The sequence below is a fragment of the Aspergillus fijiensis genome (genome assembly GCF_003184825.1).
Source record: "Aspergillus fijiensis CBS 313.89 unplaced genomic scaffold BO72scaffold_17, whole genome shotgun sequence".
NCBI lineage: Eukaryota > Fungi > Ascomycota > Eurotiomycetes > Eurotiales > Aspergillaceae > Aspergillus > Aspergillus fijiensis.
In genome coordinates this window covers 296137-318776 of record NW_024468993.1, presented here as the reverse complement: position 1 = coordinate 318776, position 22640 = coordinate 296137, and the positions used below count along the sequence as shown (strand labels likewise).

At 51.2% G+C, this 22640-nt stretch overlaps 7 protein-coding genes across 7 annotated transcripts; 4 read left to right on the top strand and 3 right to left on the bottom strand.

Moving 5' to 3' along the window:
• Positions 1–55: 55 nt before the first annotated feature.
• Positions 56–4945, bottom strand: BO72DRAFT_447116 (ribonuclease Z). The gene has a single exon (XM_040944456.1). It carries the CDS (start codon positions 4491–4493, stop codon positions 291–293), a length of 4203 nt encoding a protein of 1400 aa, XP_040802455.1. The 5' UTR covers positions 4494–4945; the 3' UTR covers positions 56–290.
• A 249-nt stretch (positions 4946–5194) lies between these two features.
• On the bottom strand, positions 5195–7815 carry BO72DRAFT_447115 (bZIP transcription factor). The gene is made up of 2 exons (XM_040944455.1): positions 6512–7815; positions 5195–6432 (listed from the first exon to the last, which is right to left on the bottom strand). The coding sequence occupies exons 1-2, from the start codon at positions 7503–7505 to the stop codon at positions 5579–5581; spliced, it is 1848 nt and encodes a 615-aa protein (XP_040802454.1). The 5' UTR covers positions 7506–7815; the 3' UTR covers positions 5195–5578.
• A 3598-nt stretch (positions 7816–11413) lies between these two features.
• Positions 11414–11741, bottom strand: BO72DRAFT_495180 (general stress protein; the record flags this gene model as incomplete). The annotated part of the gene is made up of 2 exons (XM_040948524.1): positions 11414–11542; positions 11616–11741. The coding sequence occupies 2 exons, from the start codon at positions 11739–11741 to the stop codon at positions 11414–11416; spliced, it is 255 nt and encodes an 84-aa protein (XP_040802453.1).
• A 1437-nt stretch (positions 11742–13178) lies between these two features.
• Positions 13179–16214, top strand: BO72DRAFT_426883 (ABC-F family ATP-binding cassette domain-containing protein). The gene is made up of 7 exons (XM_040942965.1): positions 13179–13529; positions 13602–13788; positions 13874–14071; positions 14139–14331; positions 14400–14499; positions 14553–15647; positions 15711–16214. Exons 1-7 carry the CDS (start codon positions 13452–13454, stop codon positions 16077–16079), a joined length of 2220 nt encoding a protein of 739 aa, XP_040802452.1. The 5' UTR covers positions 13179–13451; the 3' UTR covers positions 16080–16214.
• Positions 16215–16299: 85 nt separating this feature from the next.
• BO72DRAFT_447109 (molybdopterin cofactor biosynthetic protein) lies at positions 16300–17971 on the top strand. Its single transcript, XM_040944454.1, has one exon. The coding sequence runs from the start codon at positions 16763–16765 to the stop codon at positions 17756–17758; it is 996 nt and encodes a 331-aa protein (XP_040802451.1). The 5' UTR covers positions 16300–16762; the 3' UTR covers positions 17759–17971.
• A 166-nt stretch (positions 17972–18137) lies between these two features.
• BO72DRAFT_375702 (cyclic pyranopterin monophosphate synthase) lies at positions 18138–18734 on the top strand (the record flags this gene model as incomplete). The annotated part of the gene is made up of 1 exon (XM_040941187.1): positions 18138–18734. The coding sequence occupies one exon, from the start codon at positions 18138–18140 to the stop codon at positions 18732–18734; it is 597 nt and encodes a 198-aa protein (XP_040802450.1).
• Positions 18735–19725: 991 nt separating this feature from the next.
• On the top strand, positions 19726–22383 carry BO72DRAFT_457893 (putative potassium transporter; the record flags this gene model as incomplete). The annotated part of the gene is made up of 9 exons (XM_040946355.1): positions 19726–19732; positions 19914–20122; positions 20184–21040; positions 21096–21261; positions 21296–21479; positions 21537–21605; positions 21657–21667; positions 21722–21756; positions 21813–22383. 9 exons carry the CDS (start codon positions 19726–19728, stop codon positions 22381–22383), a joined length of 2109 nt encoding a protein of 702 aa, XP_040802449.1.
• Between the last annotated feature and the right edge of the window lie 257 nt (positions 22384–22640).

The window sequence follows — 22640 nt, the reverse complement described above, 5'->3', positions numbered from 1 at the left end:
AGAGGAAGAAAAGAGGGCGACTAAAGCTCATGCGTAATCAATTGAAAACAATCCCGAACTTTTTTGTCTACTCAATTTACAATACTACATACAGGTGAACTATGTACAGTACACCTCCAACGAGACCTGGTATCTATAAGCATAACTGCTAATCTCGCCCCTTCGAAAGCTCAACCCATACCCAAGGAATAGCCGACCTCGGACCTGTAAAAAAACACTCTTCGTGCACTGGATGGATGCCATAGCCCTAGGACTGACATTGGCACCTCCCACAACACCGCTCATGGCTCTCACTCGCTCTCACCCCCACTAGCACGCGACTTCGACCTCGAACGCGCCCGGGGCTTTTTGGCGTCCTTGTCTATCTCGAAGGCTGAGGAGGCGGAAGCCTTGCCCGCACGTTTGAAAGGAGCTCTTCTAGGGCTGGTGGATCTTCTAGCTTTTCCCGCTTCGGGGTCCACCTCCATCTCATCAGCGGAGGAGGCGGAAGTCTTGCCGGCACGTTTGGCAGTAGCTCTTCTAGGGCTGCGAGATCTTCTGGCTTTTCCTGCTTCCGAGTCCACTTCCATCTCGTCGGCCGACGAGGCGGAGGCGGAGGCTCTGGCAGCGCGTCTGGCAGCGCGCTTTTCAGCCCGGAGAGCTCTTTTGGCGTTGCGATCCTCATCGGACTCGTCGGTTGGGAGGGAGGAAGCTCCGGCAGCGTGTCTGGCAGCGCGCTTCTCAGCCCTTGCGGCTCTGCTGGCACTCATTTCAGCTCGTTCAGCGGCCCTTTCAGCTCGTTCATTGCTGGCATCCACAACCATCTCTATCTCGTCAGGCGAGGAGGCAAAAGCTTGGGCAGCGCGGTCGGCAGCATCTTTGGCAGCCCTAGCGGCCTTCCCAGCATCTTCAGCCTTGTCAGCAGCCGCTTCAGCTCTTTCAATGCTGCTATGCACATCTAGCTCTACCTTTTCGGCTGCGGCGATGGAAGCTTGGGCAGCGCGTTCGGCGGCAATTCTATGAGCCCTGGCGCCCTCTTGAGCCAATTGAGCCTTTGCAGCGGCGCGTTCGGCCTTTTCAATGCTGACATCAATCTCCGTCTTGTCGGCTGAGGAGGCTGAAGCCGTGAGAGCACGGTTGACAGCCTCCTCAACTCTTATCCCAACTCTTCTAATAATTCTAGGGTTTCCATCTTCCTGAGCTGTTCCAGCTTCTGCAACGACATCCATCTCATCAGCCGAGGAGACGGAAGCCTTGCGGGAACGGTCGGCAGCCATCTCAACTCCTTCGATTCCTTCAGCTTTCCCATCCTTTCCGTTCTTTCCAGCCTCTCCAGATGTTCCGGCCTTTCCAGGCTTTTCAGCTTGTGTGACCACATCCATCTCATCAGCCGCGGAGGCGGAAGCCTTGCGGGAACGGTTGGCACTCCAATCTCCAATTAGCTTAAAGTTTCTAAACATTCCAGCCTTTCCGGTCTTCTCGGTCTCTTGAGTCTTCTTGTTAGCCGCCTTCAACTTCGAATTCTCTTTCTTTGCCGCCTTCAACTTCGAATTCTCTTTCTTTGCCGCCTTCTGCTGCTGAGCCTTCTCCGCAGATTCTGCTGCAGCTCTCTCCAGGATCGCAAACAGCATCTCCATGGCCGGTACATAAGCTTGGAGGACGGGGAAATCTCCGACACGGAGGCGCATGTAGTCAAAGGCGTTGACGTAGGGCCCGTTGTACTGGGTGCTGGGCTTGGCAATGATCACACCGCCGGCGTCTTCGTTCGAGCCCTCGAGCTGGGGGCTGCTCTCCTCAGCCAGCCCTTCCTCATCATCAGGGACGTCCTTGGTTCGCAAGCTGGCAGAGCTGTCCGAACCTGCTTCATCCTGGGCCTTCTGCGAAGACTGGCCGTTGTTCATTGTGACAGTTCCCTGGTAGCGTTGGCTGAAGTGGGTGAGGAGGAGGGCCCGGGCTTGCATCTGACGCGCGACTTCCAAGGCTTCGGCGTACGTGGAGTGTTTCTTAGCTATCGCGCTCCCCGCCATGTCGTTTTGAAAAGTGGCTTCGTGGATGAGAACCGTCGAGCCGCGGCCTGTAGCTGCAAAGTTCTCGGAGGGACGGCAGTCGCCGGAGAAGGAGAGCTTGAAGCCATCGGGGTACACAAGGGTCACAGCCATGGATCCACGGCAGTGTGAAACTCGGGACGGTAGGATGTCGGAAAGGCCGATGGCTTCACGGAGAAGAGCCGAGAGGGGGTCCGAATCATCCTGGAATCGAAGCTTGGTTGTTTTGGGTTGGGATTGCGCCTCCCGTTGCCCAGGGAAGGTACCGTCGGCGCGGCAGTGACGATAAACAAATGATGTCTCGTAAATACCACTTCGGATCTGTTCGGGAAAAGCGCTCAGAGCCGTCACCTTTTGGAAGCCGTAATCCTCGACACTGGCATATTCCTCGAGCCAAGTAGTCATCATTTGTTCGCACACAACGAACAGGCGCTTATCCCGTAGAATCTTGGACATGTCTTCCTCGATCACGTCAGTCCGTGGCACGCCATTGGGATAATTTGCCTGATACCAGGCCTTGATCACATTCGCAATACCAAGGTGGTGGTCAGCGTGGAGATGACTGATCCAAATCATCCGCATATTCTGGAAAACTTCGCGCAATGCCTTAGTTCCAAAGACGCGCTTGAGCTGCCCAAGAGTGCCCTCGCCGCAGTCGAGTAAGTAATAACCATGGCCTGGTGCGTGAATGAGCGTGCTGGAGACATTTCGATGCTTGGATGGTACTGATGACCCAGTTCCGAGAGTAATGATTTCGACGTCAGCACCAGGAAGGTCCTTTCGGAATGCTGCCAGTTTATCCTGGAACTCGGGAGTTTCTTCCTGTCCAGAAATTATTTTCATTTGAGTCTCGACGGCCTTCGGCAACTTTTCCTTCGCGTTTCTGGGATCATAACGAGGAGTAATTTCAGATTCATCGATCTCGAAAGTGGGTTCCATGTTGATAATCAGGCCCGGCTCTAGAGGTCGCAAGGGGGCACGTTTTTTCGTTGGAGGATCATTGAAGAGCCTGACTTGTGGAACAGTCACATTGTCATAGGCAGGCAGGGCATAGTTGTCGGGCCTGACCATGGCCATCTGCACCGTCGACTCGGCAACCTCTTTCATGGCCAGGTAATCGGGACAGTAATCGGGACTGGAGACCGTATGCGTGCAGTGCGACATCTTCGCGACGAATTCGCGAAGCTTGGGATGATCTCCCACACGTGGGCCCAGGATCCAGATGAAAGCTTCCAGATTCAAGGCCGCCGTAGGTGAGTCCCACTCAGGGCGGTTGACCAGGTTCTCCACATAGGCTCGCGAGGGCAAATCTATGATTGCGACACCTTTGCCAACCTTTTCCTCATCAAGAACCATATCGGGCGTGATAATTTGACCATCCTCTGAGATAACGCTATCACCTCTGGTCAGCGTGGCGTAATCCGGGCCTCTACGGACCTTCAGAGCCTGAGCCTTGAGAGGGTCAAACTTCCCTCTAATGTTGTGGTTCCGGACGATGTAAGAGATGGCGTCTTCGTTCCAAGACACGGGAGGAATCCTCTCCACATTGGCACCAGGCCAAGGTTTGCGCACCAGCACGGTAATGTCAGGAACTGGCGTGCGGCCTCCAGGAGTCGGGCCGGTGTACCGTCGCAAATCCTTGGTTACCGGGTCCCTGACAAACATGAGTCCGGGCATCTGCACGTCTTTTAATTTAGTCTCATGTAAGGCATCCAGTTTCCATGTCGAATTAAACATGTTCGACACCACATTTTGCCTGATAACCTGTTCGGCTAGCGCCGCAGCCTTCTCCTCCTCGACCCCCGCTTTGTCCTCCTCGCGAAACTCCTCATGGCTGCGCTTCCTTGTGCGCTTGGCCTTAGGCTGAGAATGAGACTCAGGGCTCACGGCCATGACCCAGACCTTGATATTCTGATCTGACCACGTCGGTTGTTCGTATGGGTCTGGGAGACCCCCACGCTGTCCAGCCAGGCTGTCCCCATCATGTTCCTGCATATACATGGGTAGACCCTGGCGAAAGATGAATTTGCGCGCAGTAGCCATCAGGTGCGTGAGATTTTTCCCGCCGTGAACCGTCAGGGTCCCTCTCTGCGCGATCCGCTTGCTTCCCGGCTGTGAAATAGGCAGTCCATCTGCCTTCCCCTCAGCGGAGTCCTGCTTCGGCCTCTGCTGCCGCTGGTCTGCCTCTTTCTTCTTCTGCTTCTCCGATAAATTGGCTGCTGCGCTGGCCAGTCCATCGGCTAGCGTGAGGATGACGCCGAACAGCCCTCCCACGTTGCTCATCTCCAACCGGCCCGTGAGGAAGATGTCGGTCATGAGACCGAACTTGACCGACGTTCCCGCGCATGCTCGCTGCGTTCCTTCGGCGACCTGACCGAAGAGGTAGCGTTTATCGGGGAAGTTGAGAACGACCGCGCTGCCCGGGGTGTCGGCCGTCGGCGTAGTTACCACTTGATAGTAGTACTTCATGGGATTGATTTTGTCTATCGAGGGGTCTGAAATGAAGCCTTTGATTGGGTTGTCTTGGTGCTCGTAGAAAATGTACTGGTGAGTGGATCCGGGATCAACGAGGCGAGGAACGGGGAGGAGATGCCTTGGTTCGAGTAGACTTCTATATCTGAGGTTTGATCGAAGGGCCGGGTGCAGTCGTTGGGAGTAGTATAGGTGACGAGTGTTCCGGAGGCGTACGATGGAAGGAAGAATGGTAGATGGAGGAGATATCGACGTGAAGCCAACTCGTGGGGAAGCGCTGGCGGTCGGCCTCCTAAGGAGTCGGAGTGAAGCCAGTGTGATTGATTCTGGAACAAAAGCGAGAATGAATACTAATGAACATGCGCCAGACCTTTGGCAGTCATAGTCTTCAGTCTTGAAGTCTCAGAACTAAAGAAGGACGCCGGGGGTAGGCCGATTGTCCGACTATGATGACTTGATTGATGAAGGAGGAAAGGCAAAGCAGAAATTCACAAAAGCTGCCGCGGCGATCGGGTCGGGGAAAAGCTCCACCCGCACTGCTTTCCATCGAACTAATTGGCCAAGTGACCACCTTATCTTATATACTAACTTAAGTTACGATACATACGGTAGCACCAGGTACCTACAAATAAAAATACTTCTAACGACGACAGTCCAGACTTCTTTCCAATCATATTTACAGTATATTTGATAGAAACTTTTGGATATGTTCTGTATTGAATGCCTTGTGTTTCCTTATCCGCCAGTACCCAGTACCTTGCATCCTGTAAGTCCGTCCCTAGTAAAAATCGCATCCAAATAGACCAATCCGTATAACCCCATAAGCGCATTCGAGACCTCCAGCATCTAGAGGCATGTAATGAAGGCAAAAAAAAGAAAGAAAACAAATGGAAAAATGGGAAGTAAAGGAAACCCAGATTGAGTGCAAGCGACTGCATTCCAAGCAGATGATTGAGAGCTTGAGAAGAAAATCATTGACGAAAGAGAGACATCGGTGTCTACACCTGAGTATTTCGGAAAGCCAACCCACGAGCAGGCTTGCATCACGCAAAATTGTAAAATTCAAGTTGCAAAAAGGGGAATCATGAGAGGTGAGAAGTCATTAAGGAAACACGTTCAAAGGCGGCCTCCATACTGTGGCAGAATTGAGCAAACCGAGTGTCACAGTCCTGAGGCTGGTTCTCGACCACCAGCTCAAAAGTAGCTGTCGGTTTCTCTGAAATACTCCCAAAGGAGATCGCGGGAGAATCCGAGGAAGAAGCACGGGGCGCGTCCAGGAATAGGGCAAAAGCGGGATCGGACTCGTCAATCTTGACATCCGGGTTCTCGACGCCGACAGTGACGGGCGCCTTAGCGTCCACGGGCAGAGACTCAAGAACAGGAGCTTCACTCTTTGCACCAGAGTTGTTGGAAAGGCAAGACTCCATGAAAGTGAAAGACTTTCCAGATAAAGACTCAGAGTCGATAATGGGCTCAGGGACCTCCAGTACGGCGAAGACCGAGGCATTGCCGAAGTTCATATCAATGCCCGAGTTCCAACCCGCATTGTTCATGCCCATAGCGGAAGCATCAAGTCCCTGGTTTGGAACCATGACCATGCCAACCTGAGAAGGCTGTTGCATAGGTGGTTGTGACATGGTGGGTGGTTGTTGCTGGGGTTGCGGTTGAGGATGTGCTGATTGCTGTTGAGGCTGAGGCTGAGGCTGCGGCTGATGTTGGTGTTGAGGAAGTTGCTGTGGTTGCGCTTGGTTGGACATCGGGACACCGCCGACGCTGAGTTCGTCCAGAACCTGGCCGAAATGAGGCGAAGACAGGAGCGTGCGAACGAGGTCAGTCAGACGACCGTTCTCCTCGAATAGGGCACGGTTTTGAAGACGAAGCTCATGAGCTTCATTGGTTTTGGCGGCCACTTCACTTTCGAGTTGACCAATATATTCTGCGAATTCGATCAGCTACCAGCCTTCTATTTTTTTCTTCCAAAAAAAAAAAAAAGAAACCAAGTCATTGGTACATACCCTTTCTGCGAGAACGGAAGGCACGAGCGGAAACCTTATTGCGAAGCTGGCGACGTTCCTTGCTGCTAAGCTTCTTGCCCTCTTCACTGGCCAGGAGGCGCTCATCTTCATCCATATCCTGCTCGTCCTTTTTGGCCTTGGCCATCTGAGGCAGAGATGAAGGAGACGGCGAATCATCGGGGGAGCCCATGGCATTCTGGCGCATCTGCTGCAAAAGCCGCGAGATCCGCTCCTCTACCAGTGGGTTGGGTGGACGAGGAGTCTGGCTGTGAGGAGCCCCATGCTGATGCATATGCTCATCCAATCGACGCTGTTGCTGCTGGAATTGCTGCTGACGGAGGAATTCATGATGTCTCTGTTGTTGTGCCGCCTTGGCCATGGCAGCTTGCTGCTGGTGCATACCAGGATACATGCGACCCACTTGAGTGGAAGGACCAGCGTGAACAACCTCATGACCGCTCAAGGCGGTTGGATCCACGAATTGATTTCTGTTGTTAGGGTTCGGCGAAAGGAAGTAGGCCGAGGCGGTTCCCATATTGTCAGACTCCAGGTCCATTTCGGAAGGGTTCCGTGTCGGGGGACTGTTGAAATCCATCGGAGCATCTTCGCGCTTGATCTGACCACCAGCGAACATATCACCATTGATCGGGTAGTTGGGGCTTGCACCACCGAATCCCATTCCATTCATGTGGTTGAATGTCATGGCATGAGCTAAAGCGCCCGGGGGCAGACCGGTTTGTTGCTTATGTTCGTCATACTGGTGACTCGGGGCCTGAAACGCGACTGGCGTTGGGTTTGTCGAAGCGAAACCAGCACTTCGTACATCGCCTGCGTTGAATTCAGTACTGGGCAGAGTGGGTTGGGTGATGAGTGCGGTCTTTGATCGAGCAGTTTCCGCGGTAGTGTAAGCAAGTTGGTCTAGATTCAGGAACGATTCAATGTCTTGTTCATAAGTTGAAGGCGCAACAGCCGGGTGTTCCGCCAAGGTAGCCATGATGACGAAACTGTGGTTGGTAAGGAGGAAGCGAGACTGCAGTCAAGAAGACTCGTTGATAGCGATGGGATTGGAGTCTCAGTCAGTGTCAGTGTCGAATTCAAACGAAAGTCACAAGATTCGGATAAGGATAGGGATAACGAGAGACGATGAGGCGTGGTCGAGTCGAAGCGATAGTCGGAAAGGGCTCGCAGTCGAGAGATGGGAGAATGTGGTGTGATTGGGAGGGGAGATGTGAGGAAGCAAATGGGGGTATTGTACAAGAGTAAAAGCAGACTCAATGGGAAGAGGAAGAATGGGGGATCAGTATAGTAAGGTAGGGGGGATGTTGTGTGAAGGAGGAAGGCGGTGGTGGTGGAGAGATGGGGAGAGGGAATTAATGAGGGATACAGGCTAGTAGAGGTTGGCCCGTCTATGGGGATGGATGGAGCTGGCAACGAAGAGGGAACGGCTCCAGGAGACTCAAGTGAGAAGGACCAGGAATAGAAATCAGGTGTAAAAGGCTTGCGCGTCCTTCGATGACTCAGCGGCGCTGTTGCTCGGAGCCCCGCCCCAATCGAGATTTCCATTGGCTGGACAAAGTCAAGCCAGGGCTAGTGGATCCACCCTTGGCGCTAGGCTCCACCGAGAACAATTTAGCTCGTTCCACCGTTACTCTGCTGGTGGTGCTGGTGGTGCTGGTGAGCCGTTCACCCCTAGGAAGGGCAGAAAACAACCTTCAATAATCATAATCAAGACGAAATAACCTGATTGAGGTGAATAAAAAAAAGGTACCGTATGCATAGTAAATAGGAGATCTTCTGATAAGATTGCATGTTTATTTTGTTTACTACGGAGCTTGTATGCTCGTTTTGTTCTCTCTTACCTCTGGAATCAGTCTATCTGGCCTTTTGTCACATTGATTCAAGTCAAATGAGATCATGTCAACCATCGACTGAAAAATTGTCTGAAGGAAGGGAGAACTTAAACATACTCCTTCGTTAAGAAGGAATGAGGGCCTTCCAGTGCGGGAGGTATGTGCGCCCCCATCAAGTTTTTGCAGGGCCGTCCATCTTTCCTCCTCCCCTGAATGACTGTTCTTTCCCCCCCTTAAACTCTCTCGTAACCTCGCGCGACTGACGGGCCACGGCTTGTCGGCTTCACATTAACTTCCACTCCCCTGTGCCACTACGCCGCATCCAGGCGATTTTTCCGATTGACTGAAACGGCGGCCGAGGTGTACGATCTCAATGCCAGACATGCGGTGGCACCAATAGGAGATCCTTCGGCAACATCGTTCACATTCTGATCCAGATAAATCCTGACTTATGACGTTAGTGGCTCGATCGAACCAATGGCGATCATCCGTCGAGTACTCATGAAAAACTCCTTCAATCATCATACAGCTGTGGTGTACCGAGTAACTCTTTACTTAGTAAGAATCGCATTGGATAGATCGCAATTTCCAACACTTGCAAACCTATCCTGGTTTTCGAATGCAGTGGGACGTCGTCAAGCAAATCGACCACTACCGATGGGATGAAACCTGGGGTGATGGGGACCAACTTCCGGTCTCGAACCACGCAGTTGAGGACAATTCTGATTCCAACCAAGTATGCAACCTGTACATTGCGACAGCGCACCCACTCTCATGTATCCTCCAGGTGAGGTCAATGGAGTAATCCAACGAAGCTCATGAATCTCGACTCCCTCTTTAATTGTTCTAGTCCCCTACACGCCCTACACTGTAGTCTAAGGTCATCCAGGGAAATGGATTGTGGGTGGATAAACAGCCCTGCTGGGCCTTACCTGACCTGACCAAGTGTCTTTTTCCCAGTTCCCACTGAGAAAAGCTTGGCGGGTGAACGCGGGCCTAGCGGCTTAGCCACTCTGCACCATTCAGAAAATCGGCCCTTGACGCCCGTTTCGGATTAGGGCTAATTCTTGCTCCGTTCGCCCTCACGTATCGAATTTGCTCAACTTTTCCGGGCATGGGCGTCAATCTCGGCGCTATTGCTTTTTACTGGCACCTCTCCCGTCGCTTCGGGCCCCACTGCTCGTCTAGCAGCAGCGCAGAAGCCAGAAAATCCCGCCTACCCCTTATTCTGGGGCCCGTTTCAGGTTCCAGCCTAGCAAGTCACTCGGCCCTACTCCGTATTATGTGTAGAGTTGTGACACCAGGCGCATCAGCACTGCAATTGATTCACCTAGGCTATCAGATGGTATCCCATTCGAGCAGACCTTCCCGAGCGTTTTGCAAGATCATATTGTTCAAGAGGCTTTTCGGCCGGCCGTATCAATAATCCAAAACGTGCCAACCTGATACCACAGACCAATCTTGGACAAAAACTTCGTAAGACTAAGCTGGCACAGTGGAATAAGTCTCATCCGTTAATCAAAAATCTATTTCCTGGTCGAGCCTCGAAACCGAAGAATACACAAACAATGTTGCAAACTCAGATCAAATATTGGCCTAGCCAAAATCCAGACCTCCATCCTTTCCGTGTTTAGACGACCTTCTAGAAGGGCGCACTAGAAGGGGGCTTGGATGAGACTATGAGTAGGCTTGAAGCCGGCGGGGTCCAAAATGTTCCCTTCATGGAACCGTGACCCTAGTCCACCCACCCCCTCCAGCCTCAAAACTGACCCTTAGCCGCAGCATCACGATAACCTTATTAGGAAATCGAGACGAATCCCCATCCCAAACAACATCACACCTGCCGCTTAGTCAGTACGGCCGTGAAGACAGAAACCACACACAACCACACAATAGACAATTCTAGCCTTGAACTTTATGTGTATGAGCTAGTTTTGTTTTGACACTATCCGAAACGATCTGCGGGCGAGACGCTCATTCCTGACACTGTTCTCGCACGAGCAGAGAGACTCACGTGGCGGAGTCTTTCCTGAACGATGCTCAGTTGTGAGCGTTAATGGACTAGGGCTTAGGATACTGGAAATCTCTGATGAAAGATCTCGACCTATGCTGACGCCTCGTAACTGGTCTAGAGTGTTCTGCCAGCAGCATCCGTCCAGACACAGTCCCGGTCAGAGACTGTCTTTGGAACTCGGCCCTACAAGGCTAACTTGCACTTGCACGATGGATCCATCCTCATGGGTTCCTTTTGCCTATCTGGGCTTCTGATGGGCACATCTTTCGGCTATTGCTCGCCGGAGAATACTAGTACATGGTCTACTTACTGTACGGCACATGGTCCCGGTCGTTTGCTTCAAGACGCATTGGCCCAAGCGAGCAGAGATCACAAAAATAACTAGACTATCGGCAGATCATGCTGGTCAATGGAAACTTCCGTGCATATGCCCAAAAGGTACAAGCTAGTCGACACATTTGATCGTTCGTAGAACGAGCTAAGCGTCGGACGTGTTTGTTTCTCGTGGCTGAGCAGAATACGACAAAGCTCCATACTAGCCGCGGCTTGCCACCATCACACAACAGACACAAAGTTCATTACTGCAATTCAAAGCCGCTCAGTTGCGGGAAGAAAAAGTCTGAGACGAGGAAGGAGAATGCTCCTCTGCCTACTGATGATGAGAAAAGCGGGAGTGATCGAAAACGGCAAGGGCTCGGGGTAACTGTAGGAGGAGTGATGTCTTCACGACGTATTGCAGATCTCTCCACCATTACCTCAGCAGAACTTTTTTGAAGTAACTCAATTGTTGCCATCGAAATCGAATTGACTTTGCCATGTTCATCTACCAATTGCATCTGACGCACAAATCAGAACCAGGAATGCATGCAGATAATTCCCTCAAACACACAAAAAAAGATCAATACTTGCTCACATTAGTGGCGATAGTAGCATTCGTCCGTCCAAAAGTCAATATCATACATCATGTTGTTACATCGTCAATCGCATCTCAAAACATAGCAATCATCATAGTCCCCGCCCGTCAACTAGACACAGCATTTACTCATCAGGAGTCTCCTGGTCGTACTGGGATTTCGAACCGCCCTTCTGTCCCGCAGCACGGGCTTTGGGGTCGCCGGGCTTGAAGCTTCCGCTGGAAGCGTGGCCGCCCTGGGAGGCGATGTTGCGCTGAGATACTTTGTTAGAATTGTCGAGTTCCCGGGTTTGACATGTAGAGATAAGATGGGGGATCAGGACATACCTGCTTCTCCGGATCCATACTCGCAAATCCGCCGGCGTGGCTCGACTGGCCGCCCTTGCGGGCGATGTTCTGAACCTCCTCGTGGGAGCGGTTGGAGAAGTTTCCGGGGTTGGTGTTGGAGGCCATGGTGTTGGTTTGTGAAATAGTGTATAGTTGGCTCGTGTGGTAAGGTTATTTTGGTATGTTGGGATAGATTGGTTATTCCTTGGATTAAATTGAGGTTCTGGTTATGCTTGAGCTGGTCCTTATAAGTGTTCCGGGCAACGAGGATGAAGTCATGATGTTGTCCGTTTGACATCAGATTTTGAAACTTGTCGAAAAGAAGACTTTGGGGCGTCGTGATGCAAGAATCATATCATTTATTGTTCTCGGATGGCTGATCGATCGATCTCATTCTTGTTGTTCGGTTGCCACGCGGGGAGATCGAGGCCCTCTATCCGTGGTCGCCGATGGGAGAGCTTAGGTACAGTACCTTGTTTCAATCATCATTATCACGTTGGATAATGTTATGCTTGGGTGTGCTCGATCGTGAGAAATGATCGAATACGTCCAATGCAGTATGGAGTACAGGATAGACGGTTGATGCGGTAAGGCAGGTGTAGATTGCAGTATGTCATTGGAACATGTCGTCATTGGTGGTGAGCGAGCTGCATGGAGGTACTCATTGTTCTCAGGCCGGGGTAGACGTAGATTGACTTGTAGCGAGACAATAGACAATGCATGGCAGATTCGAGGCCTCTTATGTTCGACTGGTTCAACAAAACCACCAGGGCTTTCGGGAATGCTATAACTTCAACGACGAGATCAAAGAGCCATCTTTCAAGATTCAAGACTCGAGCTGGTTTAGTGTTGACCTGTGCATATCTCACTTGGACACACAAACTGTGGTATCTGCTTTTAAGTCATTGGCGGCATTTGATGCTCTTCAATATTCAGTCAGCTTGTCAACTACTGTCCTTACATGCACCAGTTAGTTCCATGGCTGGGTGCTCGATCATAGTAAAGACTCTCTTCGTCGCTGAAACCTACTTTATCTAAGCGAGTCAGCTTGGTATCAACGCTTCTTTGCATCTTCTGGTCTGTCGCGTCGACTTCGGCTACCCGGTGGTCCATGAAGAACATGCCTCAGTTACTGTCTTGGTTCTTAAAAGGCAGCCATGATGGTACGCCAGTTGACGCAAACCAGCATATCGTCTTTGAGAGATCTTGACTCATCCTTTTCAGAAGAAGGTCGGAAGAAGTGTCGGTCCTGTTTTCATACAACACTGGCCGAATACTCGCAACCATGTCCTGAAACTCAGTCTAGATGGAACAGCGCCCAAGTCTTCTCCTGAACCAACCTATGCACATCAACATGAATGGCAACGTCAAAGAGGACCGGAAAATGACTGCTGCAGGAAAGTCCCTGTGCTCATCCTGTGTTCAGAGCAAAGCCTTGGCCGTCAAGGGGCGAAAGCCAATCCATGATGGATACGCAGCGGCTATTCCTCTTTCGGACCCCGACGGCACTTTCCATAGTCTTGAGAGAGACATCATCAGAGAATGATTAACATCCGGTTGACTCAAAGGACCAAGACAGTGGAGTTTAGTCTCCTTGAGAAACACTCTGAATCATTTTCTTAGTCAATGCTGAATGAGTTTTAGACTTGGCAACGGGATTCACATTGTCCATTGCTCGCTTGCATGAACTACGTGGACGATGTATATATACAGGCAGCATACCATGAGACAATCTCCAGAGACACTGCGTTCACCACTCACAAGAGAATCAATATTGCTTGATAAATTTCACTCTCTTATCTCTAATATACCCTCACCATTGTTGTCCTTACCTTGATGATTATCATGCATCCCACAATAATCGCAACTTGCAAGCAAACCCGCTTCCACGTCCTTGATCAAGCCTCAAAAGAGGTAGCTTTTCCTCACCCATGTCTATCTGCATTCAAGCGTTTATATCTAATCCTAGCTTCATGGTTACGATAGGTGGATGTAGAAGGAATCACCATTGCGGTATCATCGACACAAAACCATGCCGAATCCGCCGCCACAGACCTCAAATCGAAACGAAAGGCCAAGGCTGAAGCGAAGGAACTGATCTCTGATGCGCATCTGCGTCTCAAAGCAGGTTTGCACTATGGACTAGTAGGTCGTAACGGGACCGGAAAGTCAAGTGCGTTGTCTACCAATGTCCTCACGGGCCCGGGTCATCCGTGGCAGGACGGCCCATGAACGAATACTGATTTTATCTTCGATAGCACTACTGCGAGCTATCGCCGACAAGTTGGTACCTGGGATCCTACATGCTACGCGCATTGCTATCTTGCAGCAGACGGATGACGGCAGTGATGAGGAAGCTCAAGAGGATAGGAGCGACAAGAGACAGCGTCTACCGGTCGTGGAGTATGTGCTGGCAGGCGATGAATATAAGAATGAGATCATGAAGAAGATGAATAGTGAGTCCCGCGAATCCTCGCATTTTGTATCCGCGCCGCAGTGTTCCTGACCTATACACCCTTCAAGTCTTGTCTAAGAGTTTCGAGTCCGACGATCCGCTACAGCCTGTGAAGGCTATTCGCACAGTACGCCATGATGATGTGGAGAAGCAGCTCTTCCTAGCACAGAAGATGGCCAGTCTGAGGAGTGGAGCGCGAGGGTTACAAGCACGGAAAGAATTGAGATCCGCTGAAGCGAGATTGGAGGCATCGCTGGAGTTGTAAGTTCCAGGATTCGTTCAGGATCTGAGTCAAGAAGGAATTGAGCTAAAGACATTTCTTGCTCTAGGTTAAACCAGGCGAAGGAATCTATCGATGTCGACACGATACAGAACGACACGCAAGCAGCAATGGAGGTTCTGCAAGAGTTGCAGTCCAAGGTTGAGGCTGTGAGTTTCGATATCATCTCAACTTGACCATTACTGATCACCGAATGCTTTAGATGACGCTTGTCGATACTGAGCAGCAAGCTTGTCAGAGCCTTCGTGGTTTAGGATTCCACGAAGAGATACTTTGCAAGCCTGTTAGCCAGTTGTCCGGCGGCTGGCGGATGCGATGCATGCTGGCTAGCGTGTTGATACAATCTCCCGATATCATGATCCTCGACGAACCGACCAACTATCTCGATCTCTTAGGAATCATTTGGCTGGAGAACTATCTCCAAGGGCTCCGTGAAAGTTCGCATACAACAGTTCTCATGGTCTCGCACGATAGAGATTTCGTGAATGCCGTCTGCGAGGAGATTATTATCCTCAGAGACCAGAAGCTTACCTACTTCAGAGGAAACCTGTCTGCGTACGAGAAAGACGTCGAAGACCAGAAGCTACGCTGGGGCCGCATGAAGGAAGCACAGGAACGCCAAACTGCACACATGGAGGCCACCATCCGCGAGAACATCAAGGTAGGCAAGAAGACAGGTGACGAGAACAAATTACGTCAGGCCAAGTCGCGACAGAAGAAGATTGACAATCGCATGGGCGTACAAGTTAGTGCCAACGGCGGCCGTTTCAAGCTGAATCGGGACCTGGTTGGTTTTCACCTGACCGCGCGGGCAGAGATCGAGGTGCCAGTGGACGAGAGAAAACCGTCCATTGTTCTACCCTCAGCAACCGAGTTACGATTCCCCGGTCCTTTGGTCTCTATGGAAGGAATTGGGTTCCGATACAACAAGCAGCAGGCTTCTGTGCTTGATGGTATCGAATTGGTGATACACATGGGAGATCGTGTGGGCATCATGGGTCTCAACGGATGCGGAAAGTCGACGCTGATACGTCTCTTGACTGGCAGCGCAGCACCGACACATGGCAAGATATTGAGACATCCGAGACTGAAGCACGGGTACTATGCACAGCATTCGATCGAAGAGCTTCAGGAACAAGGCCGGTCGAAGCTTGATATGACGGCTTTAACGCTGATGGCATCAGAGGTCAATGGCGCACTCAATGAAGGCGAACTCAGAGGTCTTCTGTCATCATTAGGTCTCCAGGGTAGAGTTGTGTCTGATGTACCCGTCTGTCGACTTTCAGGAGGCCAACTAGTAAGTGACATATCAAAACCCCAACCTTCTGCCATAGTTAATTAAACAACTCTAACCGATTAGGTTCGACTAGCTTTGGCGAGGGTCATTTGGACCCGTCCACAGCTATTAATACTGGATGAAGTTACAACCCATTTGGATTTCGATACCGTGACGGCTCTTTCTGCTGCACTTTCTAGTTTCGATGGGGCTATCTTGCTTGTGTCCCATGACCGATATATGGTACGTTCCGTGATTGAAGGCAAGCGAGCTCTGGAAGAGGGCAGAGACGAGGAATCTGAGGAGGACAAGGCATCGACTACATTCTCCAGCCAACGACGTGTCGTACATGTACTGAAATCAGGAAAGCTCCGAGAGCAAGAAGAAGGTGTGTGGCAGTACGAACGAAGCTTGGCGAAGGCAGTTCAAAAAATGCTGCCAGCGATGAGCTAGGGGGCTGCTCTGTAGTTTCGTGTGCTAAGGGGTCAGATAGTCACATTAATACGAGTATTCTGCTTAGTAGATCCGACGTTATTATTGTCAAATGGTCGATGTCAAGAAAAGATATACTGATAGCACGTGACCCACCGGTTAGCGGCAAACCCCGAAAACCCGCGGAGATGGCGGCGAATCCCAGCGCCCGCGATGATAAGACATTCCCCCTCAGCCATTCATTTAACAAACACCTCTCGAGTCCCTGCTTTCTTCACCTGCATGCACCCGCACCTGTATAGCGCTTCGCAGGTACAGCAAGATGCCAGGATCTGATACCCGCTGAAACGAGATCCGTGTCGAGGATGAATGAACTCTTGTTGCGCAGGCGGGGAGTTGCGCCCCTTCTCTCACTTCCCCGCAGATGTCGTCCCCGAACGAGCACGCTTATTCGGCCACACTTTCGAAGGCACAATACAACCTCGAACCCAGTCTCGGTTGATCGACCCAACGCATCAGACTCACTCACGACAACGTTGTCCACTACTGAAATCTCCCCGTCCTCGACGTCCTCCGCATCGCGATTGTCGGCTCTCAAGTCCGCGAAACCCTTCTCGGAGTTCCTCACTGATAGCTTCAACCGCCAACATGATTATCTCAGAATAAGCGTGACCGAGCGCTGCAATCTTCGATGTCTCTACTGCATGCCCGAAGAAGGTATAGAGCTGTCGCCACCGAGCCGCCTCCTCACCACCCCCGAAATCGTCTATCTATCGTCGCTGTTTGTCGCGCAAGGTGTCACAAAGATCCGCTTGACTGGCGGTGAGCCCACCGTCCGGAAGGATATCGTACCATTAATGCAGTCCATCGGCGAGCTGCGGCACAACGGTCTCCGTGAGCTATGCTTAACGACGAATGGAATCTCCCTGCACCGCAAACTGGACGCCATGGCCGAGGCAGGACTTACTGGAGTCAACCTCAGTCTTGATACCTTGGACCCCTTTCAGTTCCAGATCATGACGAGGAGGAAGGGCTTCGATGCCGTGATGAAGAGCATCGACCGCATTCTCGAGATGAACAAGATGGGGGCGGGAATCAAGTTGAAAATCAACTGTGTTGTGATGCGCGGGCTCAACGACCGGGAGATCATCCCGTTCATTGAAATGGGGCGTGAAAATCCCATTGAAGTGCGCTTCATCGAGTACATGCCGTTTGACGGCAACAAATGGAGCCAGGGCAAGATGGTCTCCTACCAGGAGATGCTGGCTATCATTCGGGAGAAGTACCTCGCGTTGGAGAAGGTTGCAGATCATAAGAATGACACCAGCAAAACGTATCAAGTACCAGGCTTTCAGGGTCGTATTGGGTTCATTACCAGCATGACCCACAACTTCTGCGGAACCTGTAATCGTTTGCGCATTACTTGTGACGGGAACCTCAAGGTCTGCTTGTTTGGCAATGCAGAGGTGTCGCTCCGCGATATTATTAGGAAAGAGAACAATGGCGAGCCTATTGATGAAGACACCATGAAGAATCTGCGACTCTTGGAATCTGCGGCCAACGCGACTGAAGTCCCACGGCGAGAACAAGAATTGCTCGATATCATTGGCATGGCGGTAAAACGCAAGAAAGCGAAACATGCTGGCATGGGCGAGTTGAAGAACATGAAGAACCGCCCTATGATCCTCATCGGTGGGTAGGCGCGGCCTCCTTTTCTTTTGGGTATTTGCATTTGGGCGAATGACTTTCATGAATTATGATCATTGCATGTAGAAGGTGTCTCAGTCTGTTTCGTGAATCAGGCGGTTCATAGCTGTGATTTGGTTTTGGAAACTATATGATGATTGAGATCTTGGGATGCGTGCTGATGGATGGGTTATAGATAATGGAATTACGGGCAATCCGATCACTGCCACTTCTTCGTACAATCAACGAACCAGGTTGGCATCACCTGCATGGGGAAGGATTCCTGTACACCTACTCTCCTCTGGTCCACAGGTTGCCGCGCAAGTTCGACATTACTCTCGTGCCCGTAATGACAACCCGTCTGTTGCAGACTCCCAACGGACAAACCCAGATATGGAAAGAGAAGACACCAAGATCTCCCTTTCCACAGCCTCTGATCCAGACTTGCCTCATCTTAACAGCTCGCAGCACGTGCACATGACCAAGATTGCAGAGAAGCCGGTAACGAAACGTCAAGCCACCGCTACTTGTGTGGTGCAATTCTCCAACCCGCGGCCGTGGGAAATCCTACGAGAGGGCCGTGGTACAAAGAAGGGAGACGTCTTCAGTGTCGCCCGGATCGCCGGCATTATGGCTGCCAAGAAAACCCCGGATCTGGTCCCCCTCTGTCACCCAGGGATTGGCATCACTGGCGTCGAGGTGGACGTGAAGCTACTGGACCCTGATGCTGCGGCAGCGCGTGCATCGGACGGCTCAATGGGTCATGGGGCGATGCACGTCACGGCTACCGTGAGCTGCCTGGGACGAACGGGGGTCGAGATGGAAGCGATGACTGCTACGATGGGAGCTGCTTTGACAGTGTACGATATGCTGAAAGCGGTGGATAAGGGCATGGTGATCGGTGGCGTGAAGTTACTGGAGAAGAAGGGGGGTAAAAGTGGGCATTGGGTTCGCCACGAAGTGGTCCAAGACACTGGAGAAATTGAATGAGGCCAGTTGATTGATTTATATGGGTGGTTATGTGTGTGATCCATTAGTTGGAAGACAATACTCGAGCAATTGAGTAATTAAGCCAGTCGAAAAGCATCGAATTTTTCCATCGTGCCGAGGGTTGGAGTGACGTGTATTGGCCGTTTCATTTTGATCGATCGCCAGCCTTACGAGTGGCCCAACGGTTGGTGAAGAAGCCAAGTCCGCCTTTAGTTCTGGATTCTCGGCCCGCCTACGCCCGCCGCCTTTCCACACCAAACTTTTTGCCCTTTTCTCTCTCGCTCGCTCTGTTCCTTTTCCCCTCTTGACTTTTCCAGTTCCCAATTCGTAACTCTTCTTTCAACCAACTCATTCTTGTCTACCGTGAAGGTCTTTAAAAATGGAATAACATACGCTTTGCCCCCGATTATCCCCAAACTTTGATCATCTAAGAAGTTTTCTGCAAAGATCTACGCGATTCAAACACTACACTTGCAAATTGACTGTCTGTCTAAATCTTGTCGATAACGGAACTGCCGATTATTCTTGAGTACTAGCATTTCCGGATCCCTGCTAGCCGTGCCGCTCCTATACTACTACCACTACTACTATCACAACTACTATACAACAACCGCCACAATTCCGCCCACAATTCTCACCACCACCATTCCGCACCTATTCAACCACTTTTTCTCTACTTTCCAAGTCATCTCTCCGTTGGTGACTTCTTTCAACTGCTTTACAGCGCATCACACAAGGATACAAACAATGAAATTTCGGATAAAATTACGATTGATACAGATTTTGCAAAGTCCTTGTGGGTAGCGGTGTGCGCTTCCCCTCCCCCCTCCAATCACCAAATAAGAGACATTCAACAACCAAAGCTCGATTGGTTTTCATTACGATATACGGAGCCGGTAGCTCGAGGCCCAGGGCTCCTGCTTCGTTGCCAGCGAGGCCTAATTCATCCATCTATAAATTGCAATATACTCGGATAATTTGATCCATTAAGATGACAAGTAAGTTTCGACCTTGCATGGGATTGGGACCATATATCTCCTCCCCATATTTTGTCTCACTTTCCCTTGCATCTGGAATGATGGAAGCAGGATTTGGAGGCTAGAACAGCCCTAGAACATGACGCCCTAAGGATCAGCAGCGTTGACTTGACATACAATCGCTAACTTGCCATCATCACAGACTGGGACTCGCGACGGTTCCTCGGACGGAGCATTATGGCGGTGCTTCCGCCCTTTAACTTCCTCACGCTTCATTATGCCTACTTCATTGCGACGCCCTTGATCTGCAGTGCTATCTTCTGGGGTTCTGCCACACCTGCGCGCAGTATTGCCTATGTCGACGCTTTATTCATGTGCGTCAGTGCCATGACTGGCGCTGGGCTGAATACTGTACGTTCTCAGCATTTCTCGGGTCCAGCCCCGTCAAGAACATCCTCTGACTTTTGACCAGGTGGATTTGTCCAAGTTGAATTCGTTCCAGCAATCCATCCTCTTCGCGCTGCTCCTGCTGGGACATGGAATTATGATCTCCATCACGGTGCTCTTCGTTCGAAGAAATGCCTTCCAGTCCAAGTTCACACACATCGTGGACGAGCGTAAAAGAAGAAGCGCTTCGTCAACTGAGAATTCGAGCCAAATCGCTCGATTGGAGCCCATTAATGAGAATGTGATCGAAGAGCATGAGCAGTCACTTAAGTCAGGTGAATTTGTTCTTGACAAATCCAAGGTTACGGCAGAAGCCCGTGTCACAGCTGCAGAAGCGATCGCGTCGTCCTCAGACGAGGACCAGATCCATTGGATTGATGATGACCAAGTCACTCTTGGTCATTTGAAAAACCGACATCAGCACCACCATCGCGTCTTTCCCATGGTAGGGGTCGGGGCTCGTATGGATCTGAACAATCACCCTAGGGATGTCGCTCCGCCGTCGCCACAGCGAGAGGAGGAAGAAAACAGTATGCCTGCGCTGAAGGGCATTTTGAAGGGAACGCAGAAGTATTTCGCGTCTAAGGGCCTCATTTCACGCAATTCTCAATTTCACGGGCTTACCCCCGAGGAGCGAGAGAAACTAGGAGGCGTTGAGTACAGAGCCGTGTCCTTTCTACTGGTCATTGTGACTCTGTACTGGGTCGTGTTCGTCATCTGTGGAATGGGTGGGATGGGCACTTGGGTCGCTGTCAATCACCCAGAAAAAGCTCGAGAGAACGGGCTGTCGCCTTTTTGGACAGGCGCCTTCTTCGCGGTATCCGCTTTTGTCAACAGCGGCATGTCGCTATTGGATGCCAACATGGTTGCATTCCAAAGAAGGTATTTCTACTGATCGTGACGTTGTAGCTCGAAAGTCAGCTGACTCCATCATCAGTGCTTACCCATTGCTCACCATGAGCTTCCTTATTTTGGCCGGAAACACTCTTTATCCGTGTTTCCTGCGTTTCATTATCTGGGTCATGAAATGCGGGCTGCCAAACTCCCCATCGTGGGCCACGTGGAGAGTCACTCTGGACTTCATCCTTGATCATCCTCGAAGAGTATGTGCAACTTACAATCATCTATGTATAATAGACTAACCTCGTCGAGGTGTATACCAACCTCTTTCCGAGACGCCATACGTGGTTCCTCCTGGCCACTATTATCATTTTCAACGCTATAGACTGGGCGGCCTTCGAGGTTCTCGCCATTGGGAACCAAGAGATTGAGAGCTTACCCGCAGGCTATCGGGTTCTCGATGGTCTATTCCAGGCTTCTGGTAAGTTGCACAAAACGGTTTGTTCATTGAGCCTAGGCTAAGCGATTTTGTCTGCAGCTGTTCGTGCGGGAGGTTTTTATGTTGTGACTATAGCCGATCTCCGTCAGGGGTTGCTTGTTCTATATGGTAGGCACTTTTCTGAACTTTACATTGTTAACAAATGCTAACATTTCTTAGTTCTTATGATGGTTCGTTCTTCAAAAAAGCTCTTAGCTGTGCCATAGACTAACCGTTATCTATAGTATGTATCAGCATACCCCGTGCTGCTCACTATGAGGTTTGTCCAGCCGTCCCCCACAAAACCTGGGTCAATCCATTCTTACAACCGTCTAGAACTACAAATGTCTACGAAGAACGGTCCCTGGGCATCTACGCCCACGAACCAACCGACGGCGAGGAAGAGTCGCGCCCGCCGCCCAACCTCGTGATCCAACTGATCCGACACCGCATGCTCGGCCGCCGGGACGGATCCAGCCCCGAAGCCTCGCGGAGCTACTTTGTCCACCAGCAGCTGCGCTCCCAGCTGAGCCACGATCTCTGGTGGATCGCGCTGGCCGTCTTCCTGATCAGCGTCGCGGAATCCGACCACTTCTCAAGGCAGCCCGTCGCCTTCTCGACCTTCAACATCATCTTCGAGACCGTCTCCGCCTACGGCTGCGTGGGTGTCAGCGTCGGCTACCCGGGCTCGAACGCCTCCTTCTGCGGCGCCTGGCACCCCATCAGCAAGCTGATCCTGGCGGCGGTGACCCTGCGCGGTCGCCACCGGGGCCTCCCCGTCGCCATCGATCGCGCCGTCATGCTCCCCAACGAGTCGCTGGAGTGGGCGGAGGAAGAGGATGCGACCATGCGGCGGGAGCAGTCCCGTGCGTGGGGGGCGGAGAAGATGCCCATTGGGTCGGTTTAGATCGTGGGCACCGGAATGTAAATTGTCGGGGATGAGTGGGATTGTCCCGTGTGAGGGCGTGATTTGCTTGGGATTTGTGATTTGATCTTCATGTTTTGGCTACTGCTCTGCTTCTCAGATTGTGTTACTTTGTGTGTTTCTTCTGATTTCCGACTATGTCGATAGTCATAAAAGTTCAATGTTATTTACGTTCCGAGTTACTCATTGGCTATTATCCTCTGGTGGTAGCACAAAATCTACTGGTAGAGATGTAGCAA